Genomic DNA, 15,928 nt, shown 5'->3' on the forward strand with positions numbered 1-15,928 from the left:
ATACTGCTTACACAGCAAACTTGATTATATAAAGTAAATATTCAAGTATGTAATGAAATTCCAAGGATTAAGATACTTGCTTATCCAATTTCATACAAATTTATATTAACTATTTCAGTCTGGGCTAGGAGTTTCTATTCAAGGCCATGTAACTTCAAAAACATTTCCTTCTCAAAGACAAACAACTGAAAAAATCAAAGTGTTCTAGGGCTGTGTTTTAAAAAATTCTTATAGATGTACTTTTTGCCTATTTACATTCTGCCTCGTTTGAGACAAAAATCCCTGTTCACCTGGGACCAGGAGCTGAACACAGAATTAGTGTCACTCACTTCACAGGTCACAATAGTAGGACTGTGCTAAGACATGGTTTCTATCACACACACAAGCTGTCCACCTACTAGAGATCTCGGGGGGGGGGGGAAATCACTTGAAAAAACAGCCTTATAGAATACAGAGCAATATTTTGCTGTACAATTTTAGTATGGTATATCCAGTAGGCTGTTTCAAAGCCTCTTTTCTGAAACTAAAATAATGTGACACTTTACATAACTGAACATTTGCCATGACAGTAAATAACCTTCCACTGGGTTTACTGAAGGACATAGTAAAAATTACTTTCCTTTTAACTGCAGTTGGTATTCCATAAATTTAGAAGACTGGTCTTACCTGCAGAAATACACTAACTTTAAAGAAATAATGTACTGCCATTCAAAAACCACAACACTTCAGTCACAGAACTGGAAGATTATTAATAGAATTCAGAATAAGTGAAATGTATTAAATACTAAGATACAGGTTTTACAAAGTGATTTACAGATTATTTTAATAATCTAAGAAGCAGTGAGGTACATGCTTTCTTCCACTCAAGAGAACTGCTTTAAATTATTATTAGCTAGATTTAGTGATAAAGTCTTCATACACAGGCCTCAAAGGCTTGCACTGCTTCTCCTCACAGCAGTTATTCAGAGCTTCTGTTTTAAAACCTTAACTAGCTGAAGAGGGCAGAGAGAGGGGGACCACAATAAAACTACTGTACAAAATCCTTAAAAGCTCAAATGCAAACATTTGGATTTGGATAGACCATGTAAACGCAACATCTCAGAAATATTTCTTTTATGTCAAACTAAGCTCTGTAAGACCTTCCACCTTACCCACACTTAAACTCCAGTAAAAACAACCATGAATGCCAGGATGAAACAGACCAAATATTCAAATTTACTGTCTACTGCTCTGGGATTTTATGCCAGTGGGACAGACTGGGAAGAACTGCTGGGCTTCAAAGAACTGGACTCTTCTTGGAGATCAGCTGTTGACAGGCTCCTCTTCCTGCAGCCATAGCTCAAACAGGGATATTTGGAAGAAGGCAGCTGGTGACAAGCTGCCAGCAACTACCTCTCTACCACACTCGAAACAATTTCGTAAATTACCACTGTTATAATTAGTTATAAATTAGAAGTTATATGGGTGTTCATATTTATTAACTTAAACCAAAAGCACCATTCCTCTATCAAGTGTCATTTCTGATCCTTTAGCAACATTCATAAAGCACATACATTCCTTAAAACTTCAAAATTAATCCCTCCCTTCTAACCACAAAGGCAAGGAACTTGGCCAGATAGCAAAAAAAAAAATATCCCCATAACAAGAAAACTAAATCAAAAGCATTTGGTTGCCAAGTTGGCAAAATCCAGCCTAAATAAATCTCTGAATAAAATACAATGCAAGTAAGACTGCACTGAATTGAAAAATGCCTGTGTAACTCTCCTGTCTATTAAGTGTCACCAGCACCAGAGACATTAATGCTACGGAGAGTCCAACTGGAAAAAAATCAGCTTCAAACATGTCCTGATTTTATTTATCACAGCAACAGAAGTACAGTAATAGCTTACTAAACTTTCTGTCAGTTAACGCTGTTAAAACAGCATTATTACTGTTGTTACCTGTCACAGCAAAGGACCAAACAAGAAGTCTTACCAAGAGACCTCTCGTGTAGGCTCACAGAGTTGTTCATAGTTGTTAAAAAGCAAATCCAGTAGTCAAACACTGTCTGAAGTGATCAGAGGAGGTAGACTCACCATCTGTCTGCAGCCCGAAACAGCTACAGCAAGTTGTTCTGTCAAATCAAATGAAAAATGCACTGCAAAGTTGATCATTAAATCCAAAGAATGAAGCTGCATTTATAAATGGAAGCAAATCATCTGACCCGCCAGCTAGACAGCTACAAAAATGAAATCTCTTTTCTCAGATCACTGGTAGCATTGGTAACCTTTCTGTGGAATTGTTCTGAGGCTGGCTCTGATAAGAGTTAATTTTCTTCATAGAGACTATGTTTTAGATTTGTGGCCAAAGTAACTCTCCTAAACCAGCAATGTTTTAGTTACCGCTGAGCAGTGTTTGCAGCAGCAAGGCCTTCTCCATTTCTCACATTATCCCCTCTCAAACAACCCCCAGGTGGATAACCCAAACTAACCAACGAGAGATTCCATGACATACAGTGTCATTCTCAGCAATAAAAAGGGAAACAAGAGTGGGTTTTTTTCAGTTAGGTTTGCCATCTATTGCTTGGGAACTGGCTGGGCATTGGTCTGCCCATGGAATATGGTTTGTGAGTGCCTTTGCATTGCTTGTTTTGTTTTCTTCCTCTCTTCTTCCACTTCAACAGTTTTCTTCTTGACCCCAGGTTTTCTTGTTTTCACCCTTCCATTTCTCTTCCCCTATCCCACTGCGGGTGAGCAAGGGGCTGTATGGTGCTTGGCTGCCTACTGGGCTTAACACACAGCAGTAAAGTATCAGCCCTTCACACAACATCCAAGGCAGCAAACCATAGTGTGTGACTATTACCCATAGAGGCTAGCAAAGAAATATGGAACATACACCATTACACCTATGTACTGAAATGTTAGCTAGCTAGCAATGGTTATGACCACACTTTTGGTCAAATAAGAATTATGATGATAGTTTCTTGCTGTGTCCTTATCATTCTCATTCATAAACACAGTTATACTTCCTGTTTCTTTCAATTTCAAGAGTCAGTGGCATCTCAGATGGTACAGCTGCCATAAAATCCTCCGAAGTAAAGAATAAGAGGCTTCTCCTCCACCTGTTCTCACCATTTGTCACACCTTGTTGCTCACATGAGTGCAATACTTGGTTAAATGGAAGTGGTTTTGACAGGTTCTTTTCATTTTACCTACATTGCTTCAGTGAGGCAGTTCAAAAGCACAGCCCCATGGCACAAGATGACTGCTGCACAGCACCAACAACTTCTCAAACCAGCTTTCTGTCAAAAAAAAAGTGTGTTGTCCAACAGCACACCCAATCACTGTCACAATAGCTCTTACAGTAAAAGTAGGCCCAGGCTTAACTAGATTTATAGGACCTGGTTGTCAACTTTGGAAGTTGCTCTGCATATTTGATGTTAAAACCGAAGTCTTCTTGTTATACTCAGAGCTGCCTTGGATTTGCAGCTTTTTTTCCTCCCTGAATATAGTTACAGAACATGAGAAAACAGTATACTGGAAAAACAGCTGATCCCTAGAGAACTTCTATTCTTTGTGGGAATTTCAGATTTTGCTAGAATATTAAGTCTGTTTCAAGAATATGCCTTCAGCATTACAGCAAATTATTTATTACAGTAGCATTGAGAGGTCATAATCAGATTGTAAAACTAACTTAACCACACATCATGCAAATATCTAAGTTTCCTGTGCTAAATAAATTATTTTACTTAATTTTTTTAAAAAAGCTTTCAAGAGATTTGAGAAAGCATCAGACAGGATAAAATAAACATCTTCCATCACCTCTATTTAGCTAGGAAATATTAACTTGCCATAAACAGTCCCATCTCCTAGCTGGTATTAAAGTTAGCTATGAAGATTTTCAAGTAAGAATCCACTTTCCTCTAATGCTACAGCTTATACTAGAGGAAGTTTCCTGAAAACATCCACAAAACCACCTCACTGTTATTGTCCAAGTACTCCTTTGGAGTTATGCTTTGATATTGTATCAGCAAAGCTAATATCCAGGTATACTCAGCACCTTCAGAATCTGCATCCCACGTTGACTCATTCTCTCATTCTGTTTCCCTGTGGTAAGCTTCAGCCACTTAAATCCACATGCTGTCTGATGTACTCACACTACACGTGTACATATTCTTACCCTGTAGTTGTGCTGTGCCTTCAACACAGAGCCAAGGGCTCCTAATTGGTGAGACAGAAAGCTGTAAGAGTATCAACAAGGAGAAATCCAACAGTTTTAACCCTAAGGAGCTTTAACAGTGAGCAATACTTCTACTCAAGTAAATCCTAAGTCTCTGCAGCCTCACACCCGTTATTGGATTCCAGAGTATCTTAAATCAAGTTCCGCCCCCCCCCCCCCCAACTGTGATGTCAAACAAGAAGAGGCAAAAGAATTCCCAGGACAGACAAGACATTCTGAGTATCAGACATTTTCAGTTTTAATATTAGAGGCATGAACCAGCCTTTCACACTTTCACACCAAGCCACGCATGCGGCTGACCAAAACTACCCCGAAACTGAGGGTTCTCACAGCAAGTGCTGGGCTTAGCTGCATCTCTTCAGTACAAAGCACACCCAGAACATAACTGCCACCACGGATGCAGTGCTGCCCTAGAAGGAATTCTGTCAAGATGGCCTGTATTAACACCACACCGGATTGATGCTCCTTTCCTCTCAGCCAACTACGAACTGGTAACAGACTCCCTAAATATGCCTCCTACTAACCAGAATAAATCAAGCAGTAAATGGAATGGTGCCTCATTTATTTACTTATTTACCCAATTTTCAGTTAGCATTTGCTCATGTAAGGCTATTGTTTTGAAATGAGGCTCTTTGCTGTCGAACCTAGATTTGCCATAGCGAAAAAGAAAAAACCACTACAACTGTCTGAATTGATTTACAAAAGGAAATCTGAACTTTGGCTCCAGCAACTCTTACTGCTCCCTCAGTTCAATTTGAGAACAGCATCAGAAAACAAGCTTAAAATATGCTACAGAATAAGGAGTGTTTATCTTAAAAGAAATAGTAAGAAATGCTTATATGAAAAGACACCCTTTCAGATTTATCTATATAAGAGGAGATATCATTCACTGCAGTTCAAAGAAAATTATGAAGTTAGAGAAACAAAAGATGCTTTAGGAATTCATTACATTCCCTGCCTCGAAAATTAGGAAAATACAGTAAAAGGAAGAGGTTGAAAGTTTAAAAAAAGTTCAAAGAACCTTCAATTTACGTTTTATAGACCACATACAGACAATTAGGGTTAAGTGACAGGGAAAAAAGAAATCAGTTAGCAAACAACCATTCTTCTGCAGTGGCAGAGTAAATTATGGCTTATTAAAAAAGACAAAAATCACTCATCATTGTATAACTAATGTTATGGTCTCACTTGAGCATTATAATGTGTTTCAGTCACTAATACCAGCAAAGAAAAATTCAGAAAAAGGAAACAAATTATAAAAACATTGTCTTGGTATGCTACAGTAAGAAAGCAAGTGCTAGAACTGAAACTTTCAGAAAATTTACAGAAGTGAGTAATGAGATGAAATGACAAAGACAAGAGAGATTCAGAAGCTTGAGACTATAAATCACTTTTAAAAACACACTATCTCTGAGTTACCTAAATCTACAAAATGACGTGTAGGATTGCTAGAAGAATGTTAAGGAGACCAAAATGTTTTTCCCTGATAGTGATAAGAGTCAAAGAATATGAAAACAACCCTGCAAACCTAAAGATAAGTAATAGACCTCACACCACTTGTAATTTTATTATTGTAGTTTTAGGAACGGCAGAAAAATGAATGAGAGGAAACAAAATATAGCTTCCCCTCTAGGTGAAACAGTAACTCTAGTTACTAATGAAGACAAACTCAATAACCCCTTTTGGCTGATAGTGGGTCTGATCCTTAAGTCAAGCTGAAACTTCCATCCTGACACAGCACTGCGGAACCACGAGTACATTTAGGGATAGCTGGGTGGAACGGTAACTCTCCACAAAGCTTCCAGGATTAACCGCTGGCTAGCAATTGTGTAAAATACTGCTCTACTTTTAAGTTCCAGTTCCCAACGCCAGCCTCACGCGAGCAGCCATCTCTTCCTGAATACAGCTGTGAAATGCATACAAAGTAGACGCTATACAGGTTTTCAGCTTTAACGCTCTCCTACCAATGGAAAGGTAATTCTCATCCTCAATATGCCTCACAGAATTTGACAATGCAATGAAAGATTAGGTTAAAAACAAAACAAATACAAAACAGTTGTAGGTTTCTTGTTTTCTTAATTTGTACACCTTCCAGTATGCATCCCTAAATAGCAAACACACTACAATGTTTTTATAGCATACAGCAGTTTACTTTCAGATTTGATACAGTGGATAAAAAGCGGTGACATGTTAACTGTGCTGTAAAGGAGGTGGCAAGGAGCATTTTAATTTCATCTGAAAATCTGTCAAGACAGTTCTGTCATCATAAACCTAGCTCCCTTCCTTTTTCATAGTACCACATACAATGCAATGTGAAAACCTTTCAGTTGAAGAGAATTAATACTGACATCAGAATTTTTCCAATGTATAAGTAATATCAGCTTTAATAACATCCATACACGTCATCCTTTATGTTGTATGACATCTAGAACAAATTTACAGAACCCTTGTTCTCCTAACAGTTCAACACACCCGTTTAGGCAAAAAAAGTAGGAATGAAAAATACTTACGGGAGCAAAGACAGGCATTAGAACAAGAGCAAGCAGAAGAGAAGGCATTTTGTATACCATGCCTACCGTTTAGATTAATGAGACCCAATAACTGAAATGGAAAATGGCTGCTTCAGAGACCTTTAGTGTGCACAGTGCCATCCCTAAAAATGAATCTTAAAAATGGATATGCTCAAAATACTCATCAAGGAAAGAGGGAGCAGGCAACTGACAGCCAGCTGAGAGAACAGCAAAGCCTATGGTAAGAGACTTACAATTCTGGGCTTTTTCGATCAGTTTGACCTCAATTTGCATCTCCTTATCATTCTATTCCTTTAATTAGATTAATGTGTATTTCATGGCACACTGTAGGTGTTGCAGACTGGTTTCTTTAAACACATTTGAAATGTTAATTAAAAATGTTAACAGCTATGCACAGTAATGAAAAAGTATAGTACCATGAGATTGATGAAATTCATCTGGAAGAAGTATTTAATATAGCAACAAAATCCTGAGCAACTGTCAAATCGCTCTTTTCTGTCAACACTCACTTAACAAAGGCTTTAGCTGATCTTTACTAGAGGAAGACTATTCTTAGCTGTTTAAAATCAAGAGTAGAACAGCCTGATCCCCCTCTAATGGGAGAAGTCTTGCAGCATCTCAGTGGCCTGAAAGTTTAGTTTGATGATAAAAGCAACATAGTTATTTTTAGCACTCTACAGGCATAAAAATACAGCTCTAAACTGTGACCTACAGCTATGCACAGCCGAGCATCACATCATACGACAGCCTTAACTTTAGATAGAAGCACGTCTGCAGTTGCTTCAGACTATCATTATTCATCTCACTACCAACAATACCTTTGGATGGATTTAGCAACAAGCATTTGAGACTGTTACCATCTTTTTTTAAATTGCTGCCATCGGCAGAACTCAATTCAAAAGGTAGGAGATCTTAATGGACTTTGTAGAAAGTATTTGAGACTATGTTAGGTTAAATGGATTACTACTTCTCTCTGGTACAGAGGATGAAAAAGAATCTTAAAAGCAGAAAAACTTAAACTGTCATATTCAGTACATAAAGTCATTTTTCTAAGCACAGTTTGAGTAAATGAAAAAAAAAAAAAAAAGGAAAAACCTTGTTTTCTCTCAGCAGTAGTAACAGTCTGGAAACAGGATATGCTAGAATAAGAGACCTTCAAGCAAACTCACCTGAAACAACACTGTTCAGACAACTGCAAAGGTAATTTATGTTATTTTATTCCAATTGGTGGTATGCTTGTGTCTGCATGATTTGTAAACAACTGCAACATAAAGGACTATTCCACCAGGTCATGTAAACAAGAATCTGTTTAAAATAAAAATTGATACAGAAGTTTTAAGAACAGATCATGCAGAGTTCCAGCATTTAACTTTATTTAATCACTTCTTAGATGTGCAGGTAACTTCAAATTTTGGAGGTTTGACCTTGTGTTTGGTTGGGGGTTTTGTTGTTACTGTTTTGGTTTGGGGGTGTTTGTTTGGTTTTGGGGTTTTGGTGGTCCTTTTTGTTTTGGGGGTTTTGTCTGGTTGGTTTTGGGTGGGTTTTTTTGTTTTGGTTTGTTTTTAAACCCACACATACTACCAGAATTAAAAAAATTAAATCTTTCCAAGATGATAGATATGCACTTTTAAATGCTATAACTTCACATAGTTACGTTAACTCAGAAAACAGACAGAAAATATTTTAAATTGTAAGGCTTGTCAGATTTAATGATGGCTTGATAATTACTGTTATCACTACTTACATTGTTCTGCAAAATATTTTATCATCATTAACAACATTACCTTTAAACATTCAGCTGCTAAGAAAGAAGTCTACAGATACAAATAACTATTGGTCAAGCAGAAATAAGCAAAACATTTTTTTTTCCTCCCATCACAGCTTAAAAATGCCACTTTTTGGCTGGATGAAATGGTCAAAAAATGACTCCTACAAATCCACAAGATATCCTGGATCAGAAGTAGTTACAAAAACCCTACTGAGGGAATTGAAATGGCACCTGAAAGAACGTGAAAGATTACTGCAAGAAATTGAAAATGAACAAAAACTCCAGAAGACTGGTATGGATTACAACTGGCTGAAGAACTACCAAAACCCTCAAGCAACAATTCCAGCTACCGAGCAACGCCAGCTCGAAGTTCTGTGTTCACAAATCCAGCCCTGCCAAACAGGAACTGTTCTCAGCAGGTAATTGTTTCATATTTCTCTAACTTCGAATACTCTATCATAAGTAAAATGTCTTCTACCTAATCCAAGATTATATTTGGCTCTGATCTTTCTGTCAAAGTAACAGTGACCAGCAACTGGAACACAGTTTTACAGATGTCTTAGAAATTACATCTTTACTTAAACATGTTGTACTTGTAAGAAGTTTTCAATCAGGATTTTCTAGGTCTGATCCAAAAAAAGGGAAGTGTCACATGCTTAGACATGTGACCTCAATACTTTCAGGTTTTTTTCTATTATTTAACCCCAATATTTATTAAATAGTAACCCAATAACCAAAAATTAAAGCACCACGGCAGTGCAGTTATGCAGACACCCAGCTTCACTGTCCAAAACATCTGAAAGCTTCTAGAACTAGCAAATCAGTGTAAAAAAATTTTTTAAATTTCCATCTTTTAAAAACACCCCTTCACACACATTTTAGAAAGAAAAAATTTCCTATGTCTGTATTTTAAATATATTTTCTAGGGACACAAAGAAATGCCAGAACAAGCCTATGTGCCTTTTAAAGCCCAGAATATACCTAGGGGGAAAGTCAGTTTAAATCAAGTTACCCAGATGGGCCACAAAAAAAAAAAAAAGGCATCCTCAATAACAATAGCTTTCAATCCTCATAACAGCTGGACCATATCCAGTGTATTGTTAGAGCTCTTTCCCTCTTACAAACTTTTGAGGGAGGTATGCGGGGAAATGTGGCAGCAAGGAATAAATGACACAAGAACACAGTCATTTCCTCCTCCTTCCCTTTCCCTCAAAAGGCCAGAGAGGAAACAGAAGAGTTTAACACTGATGATTAGATTTCAATTTTTGTTGTTTCTAGATTTCGTGAAGTTTTGGCAGAAAATGATGTTTTACCTTGGGAAATAGTCTACATATTCAAGCAAGTGTTAAAGGATTTTCTTACTACCATTGAGAGAGAAAACCAGCAAGACCACCTGGTAGATGCATGGAATACAAATGGCTCTGAGTATTTCAGCCTGCACGGACACAGTTCTAACAAATCGGACAAAGATGAAATCCCCACAGTTTCACGTTATGTCGACAAAACCACACAAAGCATGTTTCCCACCTTCTCTCATAGAATCTGGAACCTGCCATATTACTACCCGTCAAGTTAAGCCAGCTTGTGTTTATTTCAAAAAAGCTATGTAGCCTTTCGCATTCCTTTCTTGTGATTGCCATCCACAAACACAGGAATAAGAAATGTGACATGCTCCCTTTCTTTCCAAGTTCAGAAATTAAAATAATTGATTATAACTAGTATGCAGTAAACAACCTTTAAATATGAACTCTCCTTTTATCTTTATAGTTCCTTAAATATGTTGTGTTTGAAAGCACCTTTTAACCAAAAACATTAATCTTCCTGAAAAAAACTCCAAAGCATTTTATTTTTGCGCCATATACAGCTAGATGTATTTAAAAAAGAAAAGACTGTTTTCCATACTTCGAAATAGCATCCATCCACAAAGTGTTAAGCAAAAACTTCTGTATTTGTCACATAGCTTTTAGGCTCTATGGGAACTTTATAACGTGTAAGACAAATGGTTTAATATAATATCAGTTATACCAAATAAACTGGTGAATACTTTTTGGAGCTGAATAGTTATTTCTTAACTTCAAGAATAGGTTCTAAAATGAAAACAATGTCAGAAGTTATAACACATTGCATGCACTTTTTCTATACTTTTTCCAAACTGTACTCTGCACATGCTGAAGTACTGTGAAGGTAGATAACAAAATTAAAGCATCCAGTATTTAACATCAAACAACTAGCTCCCTATTCTTCAATAAATTAATTATTTAATTTCAAATAGTTTTACTTCTTCATTTGACTTATTGGAAGCTATCCTGAAACCCACCACTGGATTAGACTTAAACATTTTGATCAAATCAGACAGTCTTTTTCTAGAAGAGCAAGAGAGTCAACGGATCATTTCCAAAGCAAGAGGTGGTAATTTCAAATTTAAGTGTAACAAAATTTCATGGTTTCCAGTTGCCATCATCTATCCTTCTGGGTTAATAATAAAGTTTTACAAGACTGGCTGGATACATAGCGGTTATGGTCACAGCAGACAATTAGAGCAGAAAATCAATGAAAACATATGCCAGAACTCAGTTTGCTACATTTCCAATTGGGCTCCCATCCCTGTATGTAACAAATTTTTATATGTCTCACATAACCTCTTTATCTCCAGATTTCCTTTTAAACTGTCTGCCACATCATAAAAAATGGGCAACACTCACATAGCCCAACTGACAAAATGCACTGTTTTGCAAACACGGAGGGAAACAGCTTCCTCTGATATTTTCTTCAAACATACTGAAAAAGACATCCAGACTTTCTCAAGTTGATAACATACAACTGATAGCTGCTGTCTTGTGCTCCACAGTTACATCCCTCAACCAAAAAAGAATTTACTAGTAATGCAACATAAATTGGGTGAAACAAACGGCACAAAATTTTCATAAAAGATAAAAATACTATTATAAAAAGCCTTTGGAAAGCTTATAATCTAGACAGCATTTAATGCAGAGGAGTGGAACATAATATACACAGAAGGTGAAAATCAGAACTCTTGCATACACCTAACTGACAAAGCACTAGAGGAAATCAGTTCCTACATGTTTAGAATAATAAAAAAAACCACAGCTCAATACCAAAGTAACCAGTCCCTCCATGTTCCATGAATTAAATACACAAAACTTCATAAGCATGGGCAAACTCCTATCTACACTGAGAGCTGTTATAAACTCTTTACTTTCCTTCGGTGCAGCTGTCAGTTTGTAGATAAATAATGTAAGTGTTGATCTCAACTTACTTTGACCTACTGATGCAGAATAGAATATCAAATTCTTTTTATGCAGTTATAAACAATCCAGACATTGGTACTTGCATGAGGACAGGAACGATGTGAAAGGTTCCTCCTCAGTGATGAAGCTCCCTGAAGAGTCCAACTTCAAGTTCCTTTTTCATAGGAAAGCGGGTAACAGGTACTGAGCATATAGAAGGCATTAGCAGAATTACTATTACATTGAGAATTAATATCCACGATATTGGTTTCAGAAAACAATTTTTACTTGGTCAAATGTGCAAGATTCCTGCAATGGCAATTCACATAAATTGGTTTCTTAAAATGGTACCTTCACAGCTTCCTACTGGAAAATAGGTGAAAAAAGCCCTAAATATTAGCTTCCAAATTCTGGTTTATGGAAAATCATAGGTCAGTAAACATGTAAGGCCCACTTACCTTTACAATCATCAAAAAAAGGTAGGGAAAAAAAACAAAACAAAACACCTCAAACCGCCCCATAAGATGACCACAGATAAAACCTACCCATTCTTCACAAATTTCACTTTAATATAAGTAAATGCAGTCTTCTACATCTAGAAACACAGACCATCAGCTACAACATATGTCAAAAAGCAATGGCTGAATAATAGTTCAGAAATATATCTAATCATCATAGCCAATTCAATTTCAATCCCAATGCAATGCTAAGGAAAGGCACAAAAAGGCTTACCTACTTTTAAATGCATGTTTTATTGATTAAACAGATACTAGGCTGCTGCATCCAGTTCTAGTATCCACACTTGGGGGAAGGAGAGGGAGAAACCAAACTAGGAACTGAAGAGGATACAGGAAAAAAAAATATCCAAAGGCTGAGAAAATGCCACCCATTAAGACCTCATTTTGTCCATTTTTTCAAACACAGAAATGTGAGGTGTCTTTACAGAATATGAACGCTTCCATCTGATTAAAGTATTATGTACTCTCCGCGTAGTTAAAAAGCTGAGAAAGGCATGGAAAAAGCAAAGGTGTAAGAGCAAGATGACAAACTAAAGAAGTTAAACATAAAGAATATGCTAAATTTACTGCAACATGCTACAAAGAAAATCTGTACCTCAGTCCGCCAGCAAAAACAAGCTGTGTTCTGAAATTTAGCTTATACTTCCAGACAGAAGTAACATGGCTGCAGGCCAGTCATTGCTCTGCTGAAGACTGCTGTCTGAGAATTCAACTGTTTCTTTAAGCACTTTTTATTTATGGGCTACATTATTTGCACAAGGTGATCTGAAACTATGTTCTTCCTTACAGTAACCCAGCTGACACTTCCAACATAGGCAGGCAGCCACACAAACCACTCCGGTGACAGAAAGGCGAGTGGTAATAAATTCGAAGGGCAGCAATGTCCCCCACCTGCACAGGTGTCAGGCAGAACAGCGTGCAATGTTTTTAGCCAAATAAGCTGTCTATTAAAAAAGGCTAACTTGGTAAAAGCTACACCTATGAAATGCAAGAAATCAAAGAGAGAATAATCCCCTTTTCCACACTTAAGTGTTTTAATGTGAACCACAATTGTTTTGATAACAAGGAAGGATTTAATGGTCTAAATTTCTTTTCATTCAGTTAAACATAATCAGAGGAATTAGAAGATTAATCAACAAGCTATTTAAGGATCAAAATTCCAACCACAATTTCTGAGACCTATTATCTGTCCCTAACAGGCTCAATTACTAATACGGCTATTCTAGAGGTAGTTCAGATAACAAGATAATCTTAAAAGCCTTGGAAAATGAGGCATCATTGGTAAAGGAAGAGAACCCATTCCACATCTCTTTTAAGCGAGACGCGAGGCTTTTAAATCCCATTAGACTTTTGTAAAATATTAGTCATTACACATGCTTGTGTGCAATAACACAGCTGTTATTACCGTTACCAATTTGGTATTAATCTTACACATTCTCACATATAAATTTAGACAAAACAAGTAGGAAGACAGTCTCCATCAATAACTATACATCTACCTTGAGAGAAACATAAATAAGCATTTGAAGATTTTGAAATAATTTTGGTTTTGATTTTCCCAAGAAAGAAACCAAGAATTTGAAGAAAATATTAAAATAGACTATTACACTACAAGCAGACTCAATAAAATGAGATAAATTATTCTGTTTTCAGTTCTTCAAACACTTTCTTGAGAGGCCAGTAAATTAAATCTAAGCATTTACTTGAATCTAAGCCTTCTCAAGTTTCTTTTTTTCAAAGTTTTGCAAAAACTCTCTAAATGTAAGCACATTCCCATAACTCTGAAACAGAAGCATATTTGGAAACAAAACACAGCTAAGCAAACACACCTTCTTACACAGGTTCTTTTAATTTTGCAGCAACAGACATATGCACCTGTCACCTATGCTCAAAGATCTGACATGTTTAACTATGAGAAATTCTGTCCACACTTACATAAATGGCTTGTAGGATGCATATCCCCCCCTCTGATGGGAAAGAAAAAAAAGGAAAAAAAAAAGGCAACCAACCTGTAAAAGTAACTTCCTCCAGCTAATTTTGAAAAAGACTTTAGTATATGGAAGTGCATACAAAACATTCTTCTATAGTGACCATGGATACATTAGCCAAACCTAATCTAAATACTAAGAGTACTAAACACTGCCACAAGACCTCCCAGTTTAGGCAGCATTGATGGGAAAGTGTTTTTTTGTTTTCAATATCCAGACAGTAGTGAAAATTGAATGTACTTCGCTGCTATGCAAATACACACACAGTTCTCTCCCTTAGCTGTAAACTCTGCCATCTGAGAATAAAGCAAATCCAAGGAGTGACACACCAGTATACCTTGAACTAGCTTTACTCTGGTAACTTAAATGCTTCAGACAGGTCACAAGAGCAAGGAACATACGCAGTTTAGTTATAAAACACGTAGCAGTCCATTCAGGAAAAAAGACTGTTAACTGCTGCTCAGAAAAAAACAGAAGTTCCTATAGGGAAACAAACAGAAAGATTCAGTTTGAAAATAACAGAGAACATCTGCTGTAAGTGACATCAGTATCATAACTCCTGGAAAACTTCTGGCTGGAGAAGAACATGAGAAGAAGGAAGCAGAACAGGTAAGAAGTCAGTTTTTCACAAATTTGTTGCAATAGCAAGAAATTAAACTTTCCAACAAAGGTATAGGGTAGGTAGCACCCACTTCTTACTAAGTTTACTTGCTCACAAACTTTGGTATAAGTTAGAAGTGCTTAATTACAAATAAGCTATGAAGCTATTGGTCAAATAACTTATGTACTGTAAAATAATTGACATTCAAGGATCAGCCATGGAAAGCAACATTATAAAAGCCAGCAATACTGTCAAAGGACTATGAGGGAAACATCAGCACAAATAATCAGTGTTGCTCATTGATTTAATAGTTAAATTAAAACATACTCTGAGAGTATTACTCCCTAATGAACAAAGAAGTTGAATCCTGAATTTTACCACTTGCCACTGCCAAAATTCTTAAGGCACACACCTGAACTAGAATAAACTAGCTTTTTCCTAGCAGTGTTCCTGTTTTTCAACAGCAGCTGTCACAACCGCACACCAGCACTAATGCACTTTAGAGAAAGCAAATCCTACACGTAGCACATCTAGTGATGATCACGACAACAGAGGTAAGCAGGAAATCGGAAAGTATTAAACACACCAAAGCCGCACCTACCCACACCGGGGCTACAGCCATAAGCGGTGCCAAGGGGGTCAAGGCTGGAATCTAAAAACCACAGCACCCCGAGCCCAGGCAGAGCTGGGGAGCCAGAGGGGGCCACCCAGCCCCAGCGAAATGCCCTGCACAGCCGGGAGGAGCATCCGGCCGCCCAGAGCAGAAGCCCAGCGCCCCGCACTCACCCCGCGGCGGTGAACGCTTCCCGGGCAGCGAGGGGGCCGCGGGGGGGGCGGCGGGGCGGCCCGCGCAGGGCGCCAGCCGGCGGCTCCTCGCCCAACAACTCGACGGCGGTCACGGCTTTGCCGATGGTGAACCAGTCGCTGATCTGCTCCTCGGTGAGCGCCCGCAGCATGATGGCGGCGGCAAAAAAAAAAAAAAAAACAAAAAAAAAAAACAAAACCAAAACAAAAAAAACAGCCGCACGTGCCTCGCACCACAGCCACCACCCACCG

General features: G+C 37.6%; 2 protein-coding genes across 9 annotated transcripts in view; one reads left to right on the forward strand and one right to left on the reverse strand.

Moving 5' to 3' along the window:
• TDRD9 (tudor domain containing 9) overlaps nt 1-15,912 on the reverse strand; it is an 86,485-nt gene extending 70,573 nt beyond the window's left edge. For 3 of the 5 annotated variants that reach the window (XM_042799204.1, XM_042799202.1, XM_042799201.1), the window contains exon 1: nt 15,659-15,889. In XM_042799204.1, the coding sequence (XP_042655138.1) occupies nt 15,659-15,828 (170 nt within the window). In that variant the 5' untranslated portion in view covers nt 15,829-15,889. Of the gene's footprint in view, nt 1-15,658 lie in introns of all 5 variants that reach the window. The other 2 variants (XM_042799200.1, XM_042799205.1) reach the window with 2 other exon arrangements.
• On the forward strand, nt 6,811-10,747 carry RD3L (RD3 like). Of its 4 annotated transcripts, none has more exons than XM_009974975.3 (4): nt 6,811-6,969; nt 7,863-7,949; nt 8,631-8,936; nt 9,796-10,711. In XM_009974975.3, the coding sequence occupies exons 1-4, from the start codon at nt 6,878-6,880 to the stop codon at nt 10,091-10,093; spliced, it is 783 nt and encodes a 260-aa protein (XP_009973277.3). In that variant the 5' UTR covers nt 6,811-6,877; the 3' UTR covers nt 10,094-10,711. The 4 variants fall into 4 exon arrangements, with proteins under 4 accessions (XP_009973277.3, XP_032837507.2, XP_032837508.2 ...); XM_032981616.2 differs by having other exon boundaries at nt 6,861-6,969; nt 7,860-7,949; nt 9,796-10,707; XM_032981617.2 differs by lacking the exon at nt 6,811-6,969 and adding an exon at nt 7,296-7,651 and having other exon boundaries at nt 7,860-7,949; nt 9,796-10,747.
• Nucleotides 15,913-15,928: the final 16 nt, after the last annotated feature.

Source organism: Tyto alba, unplaced genomic scaffold, assembly GCF_018691265.1.
Source record: "Tyto alba isolate M040663 unplaced genomic scaffold, T.alba_DEE_v4.0 Super-Scaffold_29, whole genome shotgun sequence".
In the NCBI taxonomy this organism is placed as follows: Eukaryota; Metazoa; Chordata; class Aves; order Strigiformes; family Tytonidae; genus Tyto; species Tyto alba.